The sequence below is a fragment of the Sesamum indicum genome, linkage group LG4, assembly GCF_026168435.1.
Source record: "Sesamum indicum cultivar Baizhima isolate 11 linkage group LG4, ASM2616843v1, whole genome shotgun sequence".
Lineage (NCBI taxonomy): Eukaryota > Viridiplantae > Streptophyta > Magnoliopsida > Lamiales > Pedaliaceae > Sesamum > Sesamum indicum.
The window spans coordinates 19,436,962-19,456,607 of NC_142660.1; the positions used below are offsets into that span (position 1 = coordinate 19,436,962).

The 19,646-nt window shown below is 35.5% G+C and overlaps 1 protein-coding gene across 1 annotated transcript; it reads right to left on the reverse strand.

Annotated features, from left to right (window-relative positions):
- Positions 1 to 49: 49 nt before the first annotated feature.
- EMB2788 (ribosome 60S biogenesis amino-terminal protein) lies at positions 50 to 19,282 on the reverse strand. Its single transcript, XM_088879509.1, has 13 exons — positions 17,942 to 19,282; positions 17,024 to 17,729; positions 15,740 to 16,235; positions 13,856 to 14,007; positions 10,369 to 13,752; positions 10,012 to 10,221; positions 8,403 to 8,606; positions 8,096 to 8,299; positions 7,352 to 7,510; positions 5,483 to 5,830; positions 1,613 to 2,042; positions 1,038 to 1,128; positions 50 to 298 (listed from the first exon to the last, which is right to left on the reverse strand). Exons 1-13 carry the CDS (start codon positions 19,057 to 19,059, stop codon positions 94 to 96), a joined length of 7,707 nt encoding a protein of 2,568 aa, XP_088735635.1. The 5' UTR covers positions 19,060 to 19,282; the 3' UTR covers positions 50 to 93.
- Between the last annotated feature and the right edge of the window lie 364 nt (positions 19,283 to 19,646).

Below are 19,646 nucleotides of genomic sequence, written 5' to 3' on the forward strand. Positions count from 1 at the left end.
AATATAGCAAGAATTTGATGACGCTTTAACATGCTAAAGGCAACTGGTGTGTCAATAGTATTGGAAGTGAGGCATTTAACATACCTCACGATTTTATTCAGAATGAAACAATCTTCGTTCCCATTCATATACATGCAAGTCTTCCATGTCTTTAAGTGGAAAAAAATGCAAACATCCGGCTTTTTTTACGAGAATGTTTGAAGCTACTATCAGAAGTCTCTCACAAGCATGAACTTCATCCAGTTTCTGTACCTGACTGAGTTCCATGGATAGGTCCCTCCATGGCTGGAAATATGACCTGTGCAAAATGCAGATTACTGATTCAGCAAACCCCAATCTCGCTCCCTCGTCCGAATAGCTACTTATCGATGCAACAGTTAAAAAGAAAAACAAAGACTACAAAAGACTTATCTTTATTCATCCTATACTTATTCTGTGTCATTCTTTGGCTGTTTGGAAACAGTCAAAAACATTACCAGAGTATCTTATCTTTATTCATCATCTACTAATACAAAATACAAAACCAAACATAGTAAAAACTCTCAACACATGCACTTGTCTTTGTCTTTTACTATCTCCCCAAAACAAACAAAGACATTTTAGAAATGAAACCAAACAGAACTAAAGAACTGAATGGGTTTGATCTTGTTTCTGTAATTAAAGTGTGAACTGGTTTGGATCAAAACATTGGTTTCACACACCCGTTACATGTTTCACAAGGGCTGGATCAATATAACCAAAGTTTGGTCCGGCAAGGCTTGGCCCACCAACCCTATCGTTTTCCATCTTCAACAAGATGAAGCAAGGCCTGACTCATCTTTACTAGCCCAAGACAAAGTTCAAGGATCTACTTTTCTTGAATGATGTGAGAATCAGAAACATCATTGAACGGAAATACCTACATGTTAGCTTCTAGACCAGTAGGTGTACTAGGATTTTAAGAAATCTATTCATCCATTTCTCTTGCATTTTTTATAATCTTTCTGTGTTTGTGTGGAGGGGGTTGAAAAGTAAAAATCAAAGCACAAGCAGCTTACCAACGCCAGGCAGGATTTGCTTCAGCAGGACAGCGTATCTTTGAACATAGCAATGGCAAAGAAATACCACGACCAACTGAAAACTCCGACTCTGTTTAATAGAAAGAACACAGTTAAAAAAGAGTTGCTAAGTTGTCATAAGCAGATAAGTAAAAAGTCACTGCAACCAAGACAAGAAGTTGCTAAATGAAGCAATGGTAGAGAGAAGTGAAATCATCGATTATAGAAACAAAAAAAAATAACTCGACATGATTTAAAGCATTGAATAAAGTGTAAAATCATGCCACTCGACTAAGTTATTCCCAATATTTGCAAAGGTCACAAATTTGAATTACATTTAGATATTAAAAATTGATAATGGAAGACTAGTCTTGCTGATTTATCTCATATGTGATTAGACCAAAATTCTTAAAAAGATCGAGAATTTCAAATTTCCTCAAATAATATAACAAACTGAAGTTGTGCTGAGGGGCAATCTTATGGTAAATGCTCCAGGCAAGTAATACTCCAAGCAGGCAATATACTATAATGAAACCAACATAATTAATTAAAAGTACCAAGACGTAAAAGTGAACCTGAGGGTGAATTAGAAAAAAGTAGGAGACAGAGTGCAGAAACAGCCGACGGAAGCAATGCATGGCTAAAACCCAGCATCTGTAGCAGGTAAAATATTGATGCAGCTAATACATCTTCACAGCCACATCCTGCATCTTCCCCAAACCCTGGCTCACAGTATTCCAACAAAGACTGCAGACTGTCTAGGTTCTGTCTTTCTAAGAAACTATTATTGTTGAGTTTGCTTAATTTACAAGAAACTTTTCTAAGGATCACTGCGGCGGTCAGCCAGCACAAAAGCTTTGATACAAGGGGATCTTCAGGAGTTTTTTTCTCTGAGACTGCCATCAAATGATAATCAGAATCTTCTGCCTCAGAAACTTTTGTTGGCTTTGACTGGATAGCAGTTGTGACTGTCCATCTCAAAAACTTCAAAAGCTTTCCCTGATCCTACATCAATATATTGGAAACAACACTTAGTTTCAACTAACAAAAATACAAGGAGAAACGTTCTAATAAGCCGAAAAACCTGGCCCTAAGATTATGTTCATATCAGCAGGTGGATGGGGAAGAAAATTATGTCTCAAGATAGTCAGAGACCTATATATATATAATATATATATATATATATATTATATATATACACACACACACACAGACACTAGGAAGCATGACGTGCAATGCACGTGTACAAATATATTTTTTAAAAGCAAATGTATTATTTGTAGTTAGTCATAAAATTATTAAGTTCATGATATTATTTATGTTTATGTCACTGAAATATTAGTATTATACAATTATATTTTCAAAAAAAAAATTGATAATAATTATTTTAATTGATAAGGAATCTATTTACTTCTATTATTTATATACCTAGCCCGGTAAAGGTACGAATGTTTTCCCACAATAGGAATAAATACTTGAGAGTAGTGACTCTCACTACTTTGATATGTCCATTATATTATGGAAAAAAAATATAATCCAAAAATAATTATCTAATATTAATATTAAAATAAAATTAATTAGCCGAAAGCCACTTGATTTAAATTTTTCAATAGTACTTTGAATTTAATAAAATTAAGGATATTTATTCCATATTATACTTTTATACTTACATGTTACTGATATGCTATTATTTGAAGTTTTACTATGCCCTAGCAATTCATTTTTTTATATAAATATTCAAGATCTTTCCTAACAAAGTAAGCATGTTAAAATATTATTTGACTATTTATCTTTTAGTTAGATATATCATTTATCTTCCAAGTAGTTTACAAGAATTAGAAGTACCATATATGTTTCTTCATGGTTAGAACTAAATATTATAGTTGATTCCTTAAGTTTTTATTTAGTTACACTTTAATTTTTCAAGTTCATTTCTTGACATTAACATCCTTAAACTTTATCTTTGTTTTATATTGATCCTCTAACCATATTATAATTGAGGATAAACTGATAAGCTTAGATCTTTTTTCTCACTTTTGTCCCAAAGTTTGTTAGTTGTCGCCTTAGAGTTAGTGCCACTACAAACAGGAAAAATTAGATTCATAGAATAATAATTTTTTCACATTTAAGAACTCAAATTTGTTTATATGTACAATAAAAAGATTTTATTTAAATCAGGTTAAGTTAAAATACAATAGATCATACAAATAAATATGATATATTCAACATGTAATGGATCACTCTTGTAAATTATATACTAATTATATGACAAATGTATTATATTTATAGTATAATTGGTTCATGTTCTACCAAACTCGATTCAAATTAAAATTTCCTACACACAACACCCTGGTAATAGATTATATGGGGATAATTCCTTGGAATGTATCTTCCAAGGGCAAAATAGTCAATTTAAATTATGCTTTTTTTCATTCACTGATTATGTTATATTTTTATTTTTGGGTTATTTGTTTCCTTGATAAGAAGTTGAAAACTAATATATTTTAATAATGAGTAAAATTTGTAATGATTGTAAATATATATTATGTGAAATGTTAATATGACATAATATTAATGTAGTTATGTGATCACTAATATACATATATATATAATGAAAGTAAAAATCTAAAGAAATACCCCATTAAGGGTATGAATGTTTTCTCACAATAAGAATAAACGCTTAAGAAATTCTCACTATTTAGATTTAAAGATAAGTTATACTTATTAGTATTATTTTACCTCTAGTATATTATGATAAAAATCAAAAGTACGTGAATTAAAGTACAATCTCAAAATAAATTTAAACTATTCATATTAAAATAAAATCAAAGAAATATCATATTTTTTGTCGCATATGTTAGAGCTCTTTTCCATTTAGTTCCATTTGTTACGATTTCCTAGGACGATTGCATCTCATAAATTGGAAATTTTCTTAATGTTAGTTCTCACTTGCATTCTTTGTCCAATAATAATGAAAAATGTTTAGAAAATGTATGAATATGCTAAGGTAACATTGAAAATGTTTTCAACTTATAAGATGCAATGTGAGAAAATCGCAACAAATGGGACAAAATTGAAAAGGCCCCAAATAATTAACGAAAAAATGTATGAAAAATGCTAACCACTCCTTTAGTAATTGGCCGAAAATGCACGTGATGACTGAAATTGAGAAACTTTCAACTTACGGGATGCAATATGAAAAAAATTATAACAAATAGAACTAAATTAAAAAAGACTAACATATGGGATCAAAAATATAATTTTCTCTAAAATCAATTAGTTAGAAGTCACCCATTTTAAATTTTTCAAAAGCATTTCTAATTTAATTGGATTGATAATTTGTATTTAAAATTTCATGATATTTATTCTTTCACATATATATATATATATATTTCTTGAAGTTTACATTTGCACTTTATATATTATTCTAATGCTATTCACTTTAAATTTTACTGTCCCTAAATTAATATTTAAAATAGGGTAAATTACAACCACCTCCCCTAAGGTTGGGCATAATTACGAATACCACCTCGTTGTTTGAAAAATTACAAATACCCCTTGATTTTAACATCCATCTAACAAGTAGGTTGTGAACTGACCAAAATGCCCTTTTGAATTATAAATTATTATTATATATATTTTATAATTTTTAAAATATTTTTATGAATCTGTATTCCCTATAGATTATTTATTTCACCTACCCTCAATCTTTTTTACATTTTTTCAAATATTTTTTTATTTTTAAACAAAACAACAAGGGTAAAATAGTAATGTCCTTTTCACCGTCTAGGGACTAACAACGAGCCCATTCCGTTAGGTTTTCATCCAATTTTTATGATAAATTGACTAAAATGCCCTTTTCAATCATAAATTATAATTATATATATTTTGTAATTTTTAAAATATATTTATGAATTAGTATTCCCTATAGATTATTTAATTCACCTACCCTCCATTTTTTTACATCTTTTCAAATATTTTTTTTATTTTAAAACAAAACAACAAGGGTAAAATAGTAATGTCCATTTCACCGTCTAGGGACTACATAATTATTTTCCATTTGAAAGAGGTATTTGTAATTTTTCAAACAACAAGAAGGTATTCGTGATTATGTAAAACCTTAGGAGAGATAGTTGTAATTTACCCTTAAAAAATAACTTCCAAAAATTAATCATGTAGAAATATTATTTGCCTTCTATTTATTTTTAGTTGGACATATTTATTATTAATGTCCAAGTAGTTTAGTGGAATTAGGACTCTTAAATAATCTTCTTTTGATAAAATTTTATCTTCTAAACTAATTTTAATTATTATTTAAAAGATTATTTAAGTAAGAATATAAATGTCTTTTTCACAATGAGAACAAACACGTGAGAGATTCATACTTTCATATATAGTATAGATATATAAAGAAATAGACAAAAATACACAAGAAATGGGGATACCATCCGGAAAATAGTGGCTGGAGGAGTACTCATGAGAACAGCTTGGAGTCCCAAAAATGCGGTCGAATTGCAGCTTGTTTTCGAGCATACTTCAACAGCCTCATACAGCTGAAACAAACCCTCCTCTGACAATGTAAAATGTGGTTGATATATCCTCCTCTTCTGTGATATCTTTAGCATTAAGGTCAATATTTGTAGAATTGTGTCGCACAGTGTCCTTTGTTCTTTAATGAGATCAACACCAACTAGAAGTTTGTATAAATGTGATGAAAGTTCTGAAAGCTGCTCCATAGCATGCTTTTGCAACCATTCAACAATATATCTGGGTGATGTCATACAATTTACCACCTACATTTGGAAATTCAATTATATATACACTAAAACTAACATCACAGTCAAAAAAATAAATGCTTCCACTGCCAGCATTTATGCTTTTAGCAATAGAAAAGAAAGGATAAAACACAAGTGATAACCAAATATTAGGGCACATGGATGTCCAACTTTTGGTTACTTTGAAGCCAATGCATGTGAAATTCGTTAGATTTCTTGGTGTTGTAACAAAGTAGATCATACATAATCACTTCCGATTTTCATGGACAGTCAAGCTCCTTTACATTTCTTGACTTTCTGGTCTTCAAATAAGTTCAGCACTCCAACGGAATTTCTTTCAGCATTCACATCATGGCAACTCTCCCAGGTTCCATTAGCGAGAATTTTCGAATTCCAAAAATAGCACATGAATTACTACCAACATTTTGAGATTTTTCAGCTCTCATCCTTATTCCAAGCATCAATTCTAAATTACTTAGGTTCATGACATCCATGAATTTGCAGAAATGACCTTCAGACCAATGACCCAATCTAACTTTTCCTTGACTCCATGGTTCAGCATAGTTTTGGCCCACCCCTACTTGTCACCATGGCCTTAATAATCTGAATTCAGTTAGTTCCAGCAATATTGACAATGCCATGAGTCAGATCTGAGTCTTTACTGTTACCAGATACCAGATCAGCCCTTCGAGCTACTATCCACCAGACTCAGTCTAAACTTGTTTGGTAGGAACATGCAACAGAGATAAAATACTACGATATGGACATTCATCTAAGTGGAGAAGTATATAACAACACAGCATATGTTTCTAGTGGAAGATTCACTTGAATGGTATGTGACCTTTGGGTGATTGCAATTTGTCAGCATGGACATTGGCATTACAGTGGGCCAATGATCAACATTGACAAAGCCAAGAGTGCGCCCCGAGTCCTTATATACCACATGACCTCCAAATAACTCATCCATTATATCTTTATATGAAGGAGTGCAATGTGAAGATCATTTCTTTTTATACTGATTACAATCAACTACCAATTGGAAGAGGGAAAGCCATCCATGTACATTGTTTGTTATCCTATTAAAGCACTCTCGAAATAGTACTAGTTTTCAACTTCTCCCATCCACAACCAGCCAAAAGCAAAGAGCTTCAAGCTTCCAGATCCAACAGCTTAAAGCTTCATGCTTCAGCTTCAAATGCTAAAATGTGTGTCCTGCATCTGCAGCATCATTTTCCTTCTAACAACCTAATATTTAGCTAAGTCTCCATATCCCCAGAAGCCATACCAAGATTCTCAACTCTACACTCCCATGTGAGGAGGACGAAGAGAGGCCCATTAAGGTCTTCTCATGGAAACGACAATATTAGTAGTTTATAAGTCAGCATATGACTACATCATCCAAGAACAGATTAGAGATCCAATCATAAACGCAGATAATCAGGCATTTTCATATAAAAGAAGTCTCAGTGGAGCAAAAGGAAAAGAACAGAATCCTCTAACTACGAACATACAAGATCATCAAACAAGGGAAATCAATACCTCCAACACAATAGCCAACTGCGTGAGGGTAAATTCTTTCCGCTCTTGGCATTCACTCCCATAGAGAGATGAAACAATAGATGACAGCCATAAAATCAGACCACATTGTCGAACTAAAAACCAAACAGCTTTATGTAATTGAGCAGCCTTCTTCACTATCTGCAGCAGATATTTGGATTTAGCTCTTCACTGGGTGTAGCTAGTCAGAGAAAATAACATAACTCGAGAAAGTAACCAATTTTCCAATTTCATGCGGACAGGTGAAAGTAAAGGTTTTAAGCTAGTCAGACTATTCAACAGTAGGAAGCCAAGAGCATGTAGAACTGAAGTTCAACAGCTGGCAGTAGATAATTAAAGCATGAGAACTCCATGAAAATTTTCTTATGACATGCATCACTATGTGTGCTAGTGCATGAAGACTTGAACCAAAGTTGCACTCATTTATGTGTGTAAAGTTTTACTTGTGCATGTAAGTGCCGAACAAAAGAGAAGCTTCAGCAGTCTAATTCACCCAATAATCATTCATTAGGAAAAGGGGGAAATTCCACCCAAGTATTCTGGTAGAACTTCATTTGCAACAGAATGAAAGTCAAAACCCCAGACGATATAGAAGCAACGAATATAAGATTTCATGAAAAACTATGAAGATATTTCAAAGTACAAGATAATTCAAAGTACAAAGATCAATGTTCAAATCAAATGAAGAGAGACAACAGGAGCATGTGCCAAAGCGACCAAGCTCACCTGAATAATAAGTTCCTTTGAATCATTATCTGAAAGTGGAGAAGTGTAAAAACTCATGAGGATCTCAAAAATTGAGTTCTTAACGTATATTTGAGCATCATCTTCTGTATTCAGCCCGGTATACAACAGTCGGAGCATCCATAACCTGTCTGCTCTAAAACTAACAGAGCTACTCCAAAAAAGATTTTGGAATAATGGTATCACCTGCCATTATTTAAGAAAACAGAAGTTGAAATAGAGTGTTGAGTTTATTTACATAGAAGCAAATTACAAAACAGAATGTGACATTGAATTGCGAGCAACATACTTTCATGTTCACACTAGGAAAGTTCATGAGATGCTTGCTTATGGTTGAATAATTGTCATGTGATGGGTCCAATAGTACCAAAGAAGCCTCTGCAACAAACATGGCAATAATGGATGGAATCCTCTGCCATGGCTCTTCTATTCCATTTTGCAAGTATGAAACTAAGAGACGAAGTCCTGCCACATCCTTCTTCTTTTGGCATTTCTGTTAACCAGGATTAGAATATTTCCAACTGTTAACAGACTTTATACACATGCATCCTTAAGGCATACCCTAAAGAATTTTCAAGGCAGTAAACGAATTATAACATACGTCCATGGATTTGGTCTTCAAAAATTTTATTCTTTTCTTTGGTTAAATCCTAAGCATAATCTCTTCGGCCACTGATCTATTAACGAACACAAATAACAACTAAAACGGGAACTTTTGGGAGTAGATAACAGGTCCAAGTGGTTTGCATTTGCAGATGGATCCTAGGTTCAGTTCTTGAATCATAAAAAAACATACCTGAGGTCTCAAGTTCTGTAAATGACAGACAAAAATACAAAAAGGATGCAATGCATGGGACCTTTTTCAGAGAGAATCTTGCATCGCATCTCATCTAAAAATCCAATCTCAAGGCAGCAGGTTGTCTTTTGTCTAAATTCTTTCTAACTAATCTTCTGCTTTAACAAAAAGGAAAGAAGTGACAGTATTGCACTCAAACCTATTAATCGTTAAACTTAAAGAATACTTGCTTCAAACTAGACTATACACGCCGCAAAAATAGAACAACTAAAAGTAAAACCTATTCCTTTAAGATAGAGCTAATTGAAGGAGATAAAGAACTTTTGGCAACTTTGAACCAGACAATATGATAACTCAAAACTGGCTTTAGAAACCAAAAGCCAGTGAAAAAAAAGTTTAGGAGTAAAATAAATTGGAATAAATTTGATAGATAAAAAAATCATGTCCAACTCCCCCAGTTGTTGCTTCCATTGGTGAAGAAAACAGATAACTCTAATGAAGCCACAATTAGATAACTCTAATGAAGTGGTTGATCTCTTCAATGTTAGCCAGTGCTCGTGTTACATGCTTTCAGGGGTTTAGTTAGTTAATCACCAACTGCATAATCTCAATATGGGCAAGATCTTCCTGCCAACAGCATCTATCAGCAATTCAAGCTGTATGCCAAGATTTCCCTTCTCCTTATTCTCTCTCAGAACAGCTCCACAAAGCTTACTGGAGTGGCAACATTTTGCAGTCAATATAGTACCTCAAACATCATGTGTTATGGTACAAAAAAGCAGTAATTATGCTTTAACTACTTCATTGCTGATCTGACTATGTCTAGACAAACTTTTAAGAAGCAAGGTATTCCCAACTTTACTATATTAACAACCAACTTAAGCTAACAGTGATTACTTTAAAACTTACAAATGTGTTAGGAGCAACATGATACAAGTGTGTTAAGAGTAAAACCAAAATTGTGCTTTTATTACAGTTGGCTGAACCTTCACAACTAGATTATAACGGGAAAGCATATACACGCTCTAATTAGGCCAATTAAAGTCAGAGCATATGGAACAAGAAATCTATTTAGTGTAATCACTGAAGAAACTATCAGTACCTCTAGTGCACTCTTGAATTTTGCAAGTGTCTCATATCCCAATTTCCTCATGTCATCATCAGCTGAAGATATGCTGACAAAGGTAACAGCAAGCAAACCTAAACTAGCAAACTCAATGGGTTCAATGTAGCTGACTGAAAGACAGTGAATTGAGAAGCGAAGGATGAAGACAGGATCATATATTTGCAGCTTATCACTTGTAGAACGGGCCTGCAAAAGGTATGACCAACGCAGTAATGGATAATGCCCAGAAAAAAATTTTCCGTCATAAGAATATAAAAAGATATTGAAATTGTATCATATAAATGAAACAAAAAAATTTTAATAACTAGAACAGTGAGCTTGCTGGAAAAGTACCTCGTGCATAACTGTAGTAGCAGTATCTTCTTGAAGCTTGTTCAAAGTTCCTCCATTAACAAATCTATTGTATGGAAAATAAAGCACAGTTTGAGCACACAACTTAGGGTCAATGGGGAGATTCTCTCTGAATTTAGTCTTTCGACGGTCTTCAACGAATTCCATGTTTTCCGCATCAACAGACTGCATGTCCTTATTCTGTGCACAATCTTTTCTCACCTTTAAAGAAGCAACACCCCATAGGTAATCCAATTGAGAGACTGTCCCAGCACATGACTTATCATTTGCCTCAATTTCTAAAATTAAGTTATATATTTCCAAATCAACTTCAGTACATGTTGCCCCATAAGAAGACAAGAGCAGATAGACTAATTCTCTAGAATTTATGCCAATATCTTCTCCCAAATTGACTTTTCTTTGCTGCGCATAGAGATGGAGAATTACCCTGACCAACTTAACAAGTTCCAGTGCATATAGATGTTGCTGAGATGTTAATTTATTGTTTTTGCCATCTAGGGAATCTAGCTGAGTATGAGGAATGACAAGCGACCTTAAGATGCTCTGCATAGGCGCAAAAACCAAGCCAAACTGAGTAGAAACAAGTGATTGGCAGGGAAAATGAATGGACTGTGCAAATTGGGAGTGAGCAAGCAACAACTGAATTACTGAAGCGCTTGAGAATGCCCCTTCAGACAAGTAAGTGAGGACAGTTCGGAGCATCTTCAGTGTTACAGGATCCCCGAACCTATAAAGAAGAAATGACCTTACAAGTTGTTCAATGTAGGGAAGGTAATCCAACTTGATAAGCTGATCATGCATCTCTTTTGTCAATTCCAATATATTATTCATTACAAAGACTTCCAAAAATCTAAATAAAGAGATGTTCTGGCCATCAATATTTCCAGAGTAACTAATATTGTCTGGGATTGTCCTGACAATCGACATCCACGAATTGATTAACATCCTTAAAAACCAGATTCTTGACTTTTCTATATCAAAGATAACTTGTGGAGCAATCACCTTTTTCTCTTCACCTTCCAACTGAGGATGACATTGATCATCATCAGAAAATAATATCATCTTACAAAAGCTTATCTTTGCAACTACTCTGTTCACAAACTCTAAAGGCTGTTTCAGCAAAAGAAGCCCAGTCTCACCACAGCAGTAGTCAAAAATATCATCTGCACTAGATGGGCACACAGAATTAAATAGACTCAACCTCCTTTCACTCTTCATTATATCTTCTCGTAATGCCAGATGGTCTCGTACCATAAGGATTGCCTTTCCAAGAAGACTATCTGAAAAAAGATCCAAAAATTCTTCTATGGATGCAGTCAAGGGTTTATCAAGTCCAATCTCAAAAATAATCCCCGAGACAAAGATCTTCCACTTAGAAAAGCCACCCAAGAGTACACGACCATACACTGAAACTATAGTTTCAAAAGGCTTGCAGAGCTGACCCCCGGATTTGGAGATGACTGAATTTAAGTACAAGAAGACAGTTGGTAGAAGCATGACTAATTCTTCATTGGAAAAAGAGTATTTACAAGGTTCTTGTGTCCCAATGGCATTAGGAAGCAATGACTTATCCAATATTTCAGAGAACATATATCCAAAGACAGACAGATGGAGGGGGCTCATTCCAGCAATAAGATGCACCAACTCAGCTTTTGCTCTATTGATCTTGTGCAAGCAATAAGCAAATGTACTTACAGGAGTGCCTGACATAACTCTTGATAAAACCATAATAGAAGGAAGATGTGGACACTGGATGACTTTACGCATGTTTATGACCTTGACAGCTTTAAGCAGACATGCATCAGCAAGTTCCAGTTGAACACAACGGCTAATGTCTAGAACTTGAAAAAAAATTCGTTCAAACAGTGAAACATCAAAATGCATCTCATCTGTTCCATCCAGAAAATAATATTGTTTATTTTCAGGATCTGGCTTCCCCATATAGGCCAAGAGAAAATCAAAAAAGCAACTGGCTAAGTTCAAACTAGCAAAGACAGCATATCTTTTTGATGATAGGTATAAGGTTGAATTGTTGAAATCAATCCGAGAGAAACACCAGTTCACCAATCCCAGCAGCTCAAAGGGAGATATGAAATGAATCAAAGTGTATAAAGCATAAAATGTTGGGACCAAAGGCTTGAAGTCCCTGGACTGGATACATGCATCAAAATTATTCTTGAACACCTCAAAAAGTTTCTGTTGCAGCACTTTACATGCTCCTGATATTCGCTTTCTGCCATTTGTCATTTCTTCTGATCCTTGATTATCGTACATTGGGAACAAAAGCTCAGAAACTGTTCTAATCAATGTCAGGACACGGTGATCCATTCTGTGAAGCCCCTCTTTAGCTAATTCAAGAAATTTTTCTGAGGTTTCAGCAAAGACTGAATCAGAAAACTCCATATTACTAGACAGAGGACAATTCAGTGATGCTGTTACGGCAGGATGACTAAAGATGATTTCTACCGCTTGTACAGCACAACTTAGTGGTGGAGCCTTAACATGAGCAGCACCAACAGTGTCTGTATTTTCAACCAACAACTGTTTCAACAAGTGCTCTGCAAGCATAAAGCATGTTTCAGAAAGGATCTCGAGTTCATCCATGGATCTGACTCTGTAGTATGAGCTTGCATAATTAATCCAGAAGAGCACATTGCATAACGAAGAAACCAAATGATCAGATGGCATCTCAGTCACTTTATCCAAAAGCAACTTTACAAGTGCTGACTGCTCAAATAAATGCAAGCTACTACTTTGTGCAATGGATGAAAAGAGTACACAAAATGGAGCATTTCTTAAGTAACAAGCAAATGCAACAGATGCAGCTTCCATTGAATCAAGATCAACTCTACAGAGACATTCTTCTTTCTTTTCCGTATGATGAATAACACTATCCAGAGCAGCAAAGAACATATCAGGCCACAATTTCAAAACATCAGCAAGATAACTTGATTCAAGGAAAAATATGGATGATAAAACTGAGAAAGGGACCTCAAGTAGGTTACTTGAGATAGATAAGACTAATGGAAAATTCTGCAAAAGCTCAGTGTGTCCTGTGCAGATCAACGAGAAGGAAAATCCCACTGCCAATCCAACAACTCCATTATCATACTCACTTCTCAAAACTCCTTTAATGTCACTAAGAATATTGATAAAGGAATTATTTGATCGCTTAACATTCTCAACATTTGAATAAATGCCATAACACCGATGATGCAAAGTATCACGCGCAAAATGCAATAGTGTCTTCAGTGGCCTCCACTCACATGGACATTTAACTGGTTCAAAGTCATCAATTCTGCTGACATTCTCAAGTTTCTCAGATAATACACGATCAATTAGAAATGATAATGGCCCAGCATTCACCTATCAAAGTTTATTGCATTGTCTCTAATCATTAAAGTCAATGATGCGGTGAAGGAACATAAATTATACATAGTGTGAAGAATAAAGTAAACGTGCCATTTACCTGCGTATCCAACAGATATTTGAGTGTGTTGCAGACATACAGAGATATCAATGACTTCTGGGGTATCGTGAAGGACCCAGACTCGGAGCTAAGCAACCGCAGACACTTCTCCAAGACACAAATAATGAAGGGGCTTACTTCAGGAGATAGATCTGCTAGAAATATTAGGGATTGATTAAGAGACAAACTATAATTTATTGTAAACGATGGGCATAATGCAGGTAAAATGTACAAAGGAGGGGGAAAAAACCAGTTGAGTCAGGAAGGTCATCTTTAGGATATTTAATGCATAACTTTTCCTGGTGAAGCAAAAATGCTTCAAACAATGTGTCACGTCTTAAGCTTTTAATGTATAAACATTGAATTGGGCTACCACTCATTTTCGAATCAGTGAGACATCTATGAAAATATGAATACCATACGCAAATCTTATACCAGATATAATGGAAAAGGATATATCACTGCCAAGATGGAATCCTACTTCAGTGCAGTAAGTTAAACCTATAACCCTGCCAATCACATTGATGGCCAGCCCGGCCATAAAACACAGAGAAAGAGGGAAAACTGCCAATCTCAACACTTGAACATCACAGCAACAGTGCATTACCAGCAACAATTTATGGAATAGCATAGCTTCCCACCTCAAGACTATGCATCTTTGATTTAAGGATGAGACATACTTCTAGAACTGAAACGAAACCATATTTCTGCTTCGCTTTCTTATATAACTAACTCAATGATTATCTGCAATTAACATTGACCTTTAATGTTTTGTCATCTCATAGCTTACACCTTTCTCTTTCTTTTCCAGAAGGAGCATTACTATGAAGGTCATGCTGAATATTCTTCAGACGTGGAAGACTGAAATACAGAAACAAAAAATTTAGGACAAAATCAGTGAAAGAGTAATACTTTGCACATAGGCATTTGAAGGGGGTAAAATGTTTGTCATTTTAGAATTTAGATGTTTTAAATAGTTCATCTTTGGCTGGATATATGTGGAACCTTATCGTCAGAACCTGCTAAATTTTCAATGTCTCTACTACTTATAATCATTAAAGAATTGTTTAATATCAGAAGAGAAAAATGAGAGCATAACAAATTCTTGTGTTGCAGCTGAACTCCACCCCTACCTCCCATTGCAAAATCCCTCTCTAAGCCCATCGCAGCTGAACTCCTTCCCACCATCCCATCCCTCAAACGGACTCCTAAACTGTAAACCCTAGCCAATGCCCATTACTTTCCACCACTGATAATCCAACGATTCAGATCCAAGACCATTTGTAATCCATAATTTCATACTTCTCTCCTATTATTTCCAACAAAAGTACAATTCTAAAACTAATTGCATGACAAAACACAATGTCAATAACTCACTGAAGATGTTTTGACACTAGTTTGGAAAAAGGCATTGATCACTTTGATATGTGCAATTCCAATCCTAATACAGTTGATTGCGCTGCTTCTTGTTAGCTTCATGGTGGGTAAAAACGTGATTATACATTGACATGCAGAGCAACTCAGACTTTGTAATCAATTTTTTTCAGTGAATTACCAGAAAATGAGTCAACTAAACCAAACACAAACAGCAATCAGCTAGAAATGACGTATGTAGTTTGAAGAATTGCTGTGTTTGTAATTATACAAGGACATATTATTGAAGGAAAATTAGCTCTGTTGTTTTAAAGTAGACAACAATGAGGGAACCAGCGGCACTTCGTAAACCAAATTTATGATGCCACACTGCATGGTGAAAAGTAATAAAATGCAAAACGATGTCAGTAACTAGTACATAGTCACCACTATCAGTAGCAGAAATGGAACAGGAACATTGTTGAAAAAGGAAGCAAAGTGAATAGTGAGATTGGTAATGACATCAATTACCTTTACCACACCCAGAATCATAGATGTAATGCTTCAAGGACTCCATATACTTGTATAAGTTATTCCCAGTTGTGGAAACAGCATCACATAGGAAAGAGACAATAACTGATGACAATTTTTGAAAGATTTCAACTTCAAGGTCTTCAACATAAACATGATTGTAGCTACAGCCGGGTATAAAGAAGAACCATGCACAAATTTCCTTTGTGTTATTATCAAATGCACCAGTGCTTAACATGGATGCCTTTGCCAAGGCATAAGCTTGTTCCTTTATGTGTCTGACTGGTGAACCCATCAACAAGATGATAAATGGATATAGGTGCCTGTACATTTGTGGTGGGGATGTGACAGGGCTCGCATCTTTAGAGAACTGCCTCACATGCTCATTAAGCAGGTTTAATATAGACTGCTGCAGAATTGTTGGTAACGCTAGAGGATTATTTGGCAGAAATTTAAACAAATCAAATAATCCTTCCATGGCCCTGGGCATCGTCCGCTGCAAGACAATATAAAACCCTCCAGTTAATTATAAGCATGGCCAACAATTTGACTAGGAAATCAAGTTCTAAGAACAATTACATGTAACAAGTGTTAGGATATCAACTAAGGATCAGAAACTTCCTCCTCATCCAGCGCAAGACAATATAAAACCCTCCAGTTAATTATAAGCATGGCCAACAATTTGACTAGGAAATCAAATTCTAAGAACAATTACATGTAACAAGTGTTAGGATATCAACTAAGGATCAGAAATGTCCTCCTCATCCAGCAAAAACAAATGTAAATGCTAATGCAAACATTTTAGAAGCAAAAAGGAACAAGTAAGAAAAAGTAATCCAAAGAAAAATAATTACATTTCTCTAGAAAAGCTACAAAAACCTCAAGGAGTGTGTCATACTTTTCTCATTTGAAATTTGAGGTGTTAATTTGGAAGCTAATCAGCAGCATAGCTATATCAGTTTCTGAAAGAGACACAATTGTAAAGGTCATTTGCATAATAAAATCAGACAGTAAAAGAAATCAAAAGAACCCCTCAAACTCTACTCATTACAGGTAGAATTAGCTCAAGAGATATACAGCAGGACTCTGCAATTCATGCTTCCATTTCATGTAGTATCTAAAATGATACTTGACCATCATTTACTTATTAAGTAAACTAGATTCAGATCCACAATGCCAAACTACTATGAAATCAAATACCAAGATGTTTATGGAGTTTCAATATCTGCCAAGCTAAAACAACTTGAAATTGCATATTGTATAAATCTAAACTTCATAACTCACATAATAGATTTGAAGCGAATCAAGTATCTTTGAGTAAAAATATGTATCCCCATCTCTTGGATCAATATGCATCTGACCTAAACCCCACAAATCTTTAATAAATATTAAAATATCAACTCCATTCTCCGGTTGTTGCTCACCACCAGATTCCACAATTCCACCATCCCTAGACAAATCTACCTCAGAATAATTAACCCCACTTATAAGAATATCCAAGTCTTCACTTGCAGCATAACTTTTCAACCTCTTACTAACAGAATGTTCTGATGCAATTTCTATTTCGGCCTTCCTTTTTGTAGTAGACTCAAGCATCTTGAAGTGGCTGTTTAGAGGAGAAAGTAAAGACAACAAAACTTGGGGATCCGGAAGCAACATCCGGACTTCATCCTGAATCTGTGTCTTTAATGATTCCCAGCTGTGCATCATTTGATTGTTTGGGCGAGAATAACTGTCCACAGATTTCAAACAATAATCCAACAACTTTAACGTCTCCAATACAAGCTTCAACGTTCCATGTTTCACAAGAGAATCAGAGTGAAGTAACCCTTTATTAATAACTGCTCTTGTGAAAGGGCGTGCTCCTATGCATTTTAAAATATTTTGAACATATTCGCCGTCGAATGCAGGTGGTTTATCGATAAAACTAAATGAAAACCCATCACTCACTGAGGAAACCACATCTGCAGCCAAAGAAATAGCAGCAAACCTGCAAATAACTCAGTCATCTCAGATGATTATACACAAAGATATACACAGACAAAAGATCCAGTGCACTTGTTCTAGAAACAATACAAACAAACATGTAAGGTATATTATCTACATACAAACACAGCATGTTCAATTGTGGTTCATGTGCATATCTGCATGATGGCATAACTAATTGCATAAATCAACAAACTATTGCTTAAAAACTCTCACCACTTATCAGATGCAAGATCTTCAATGCTGTAAGGGAACTCATCCAAATATGCAGAACCAAGTGAAGGACGTCCTTTTACAATGGCCATAAGCAGACTCTTGTGGTAGGCAACCTCTGTTGCCTTCAATTTCTTCATTAAACCCAAAAGACGCTTTGGATTCCCACGGAGCGGACTTGGATGCCGCTCCAAATCTGGCATCAATCCATTTACAGGATCAGTACATACTAGAAGCAACACGTTGTGTGCCAACTCTGCTGCATCCCCAAAGTCATCCTTCCCTGAAATGCTAACCAACTGCTCCAAAGTAACGCTACCAAATAACACACTCCTAAGCCCCGGAGGGACCAACGACTCTGGAACAAGCACCCTATCACGCAAAATTGACAGAACATAAACCACAGTCTCCTCATCATCATCCCCGAGCCCCCTCAACACCCCTGAATACATCTCCTTCTGCTGCAAAACCCCCCTCAACAATCTTGGACTCCCAACCTCCAAGAATGACATAGCAAAACCTACAAATGCTTTCCTTGTGGAGTAATTCTTCCTTCTTCTATCAACAAATTTCTTCCTTCTCAACCTCAGTTCCGCCAACTTAGGGAATCCTGCGAGTTTGAAATCAAAAACCTTGGCCAATTCCCATGCCAACTGTGAATTACGCCTGACAATAGAAGCCAGCAACAAAAGCACAGCGTTCTGCCTCTTGGCCTCTTTACTATTCAACTCCTTATATAAATCCCCCATCTTCTCCTCAATCAGTGCCCGCGCAAACTTATCCAATGCGCGACCAACGCCACCACCACCATCACCAACCGCATTCCGATTCCAATGCTTCAAAACTGCAGCAACTAAATTCAAAAACTGATAAAACCCGGGTTTACCTTTGCGAAATTCCCAAGCTTGGGAAATTTCAACGAGTTTGCAGGACGTCTCAACATACGCACGTAGAAATTCAGGCCCCAAATCGGATTTGAGGATTTTGATGAACTCCTTGGAGGCCTCGGAAAAGAGTTGCGATTCCAGAGAGTTCAGGTTCCGGAGGAGCTCTTTGAGTTTGGCTTCGTGGTTGATCTTGATAGCAAATTCTGAGAGCTTCTGCTCTTCATTTCCTTCCATCGAGGCTGGAATCAATAACAGACCTCGAGTATAACTGAAATGATATATTCAGAGACAACACAGAGACATAAACCCTAATGACCCTCATAAACCCTAAACCTCCACTCCCGCCAGCTTGGTTTTATATTTATGTAACTATATATACATATAACCAGCCTTTTGGTGCTCAAAATTAGGGGAGGGCGTGGGGTAGGGTTACACTTGGGTAATTCGGATCCACTACAAAATTTGAGTTGCTTATTTTAATCTGTTTTCTGTCACACTTCTATGTATAATATATACATATAGAAAGCATTTTCATTTAATCCTTTCCAAATGCTATAAACGTTTTGGGTGGGATATGTCACGTTTTTAGTTGAAAACACGACTTCAAGCACGAGCCGTTGGATGAAGGGAATTAAATAGGGCCGTCGGATTAAGGGCGGGATGAATTTAAATGAAGGATTGGGAATTTCTGGAACAAACGACACCGTTCGTGAGCAATTAGGACTGCAGAACGAATTGAGACTGAAGACGATGTCGTTTCAGGAGCCAACGCAAGCTCAGGAGAAGGACACGTGGCGAACGCTGAGACAGGCATGGGTGGC

Bases quoted from the DNA above. Each gene is read 5' to 3' on its own strand.
- EMB2788 (XM_088879509.1), bottom strand. From the start codon at position 19,059: ATGGAAGGAAATGAAGAGCAGAAGCTCTCAGAATTTGCTATCAAGATC. The intron at 14,008-15,739 runs GTAATTGATGTC...TATTTCTAGCAG, and splicing joins TGATTCTGGGTGTGGTAAAG to ATCTATCTCCTGAAGTAAGC. The intron at 299-1,037 runs GTAAGCTGCTTG...CATTTTGCACAG, and splicing joins GCAAATCCTGCCTGGCGTTG to GTCATATTTCCAGCCATGGA.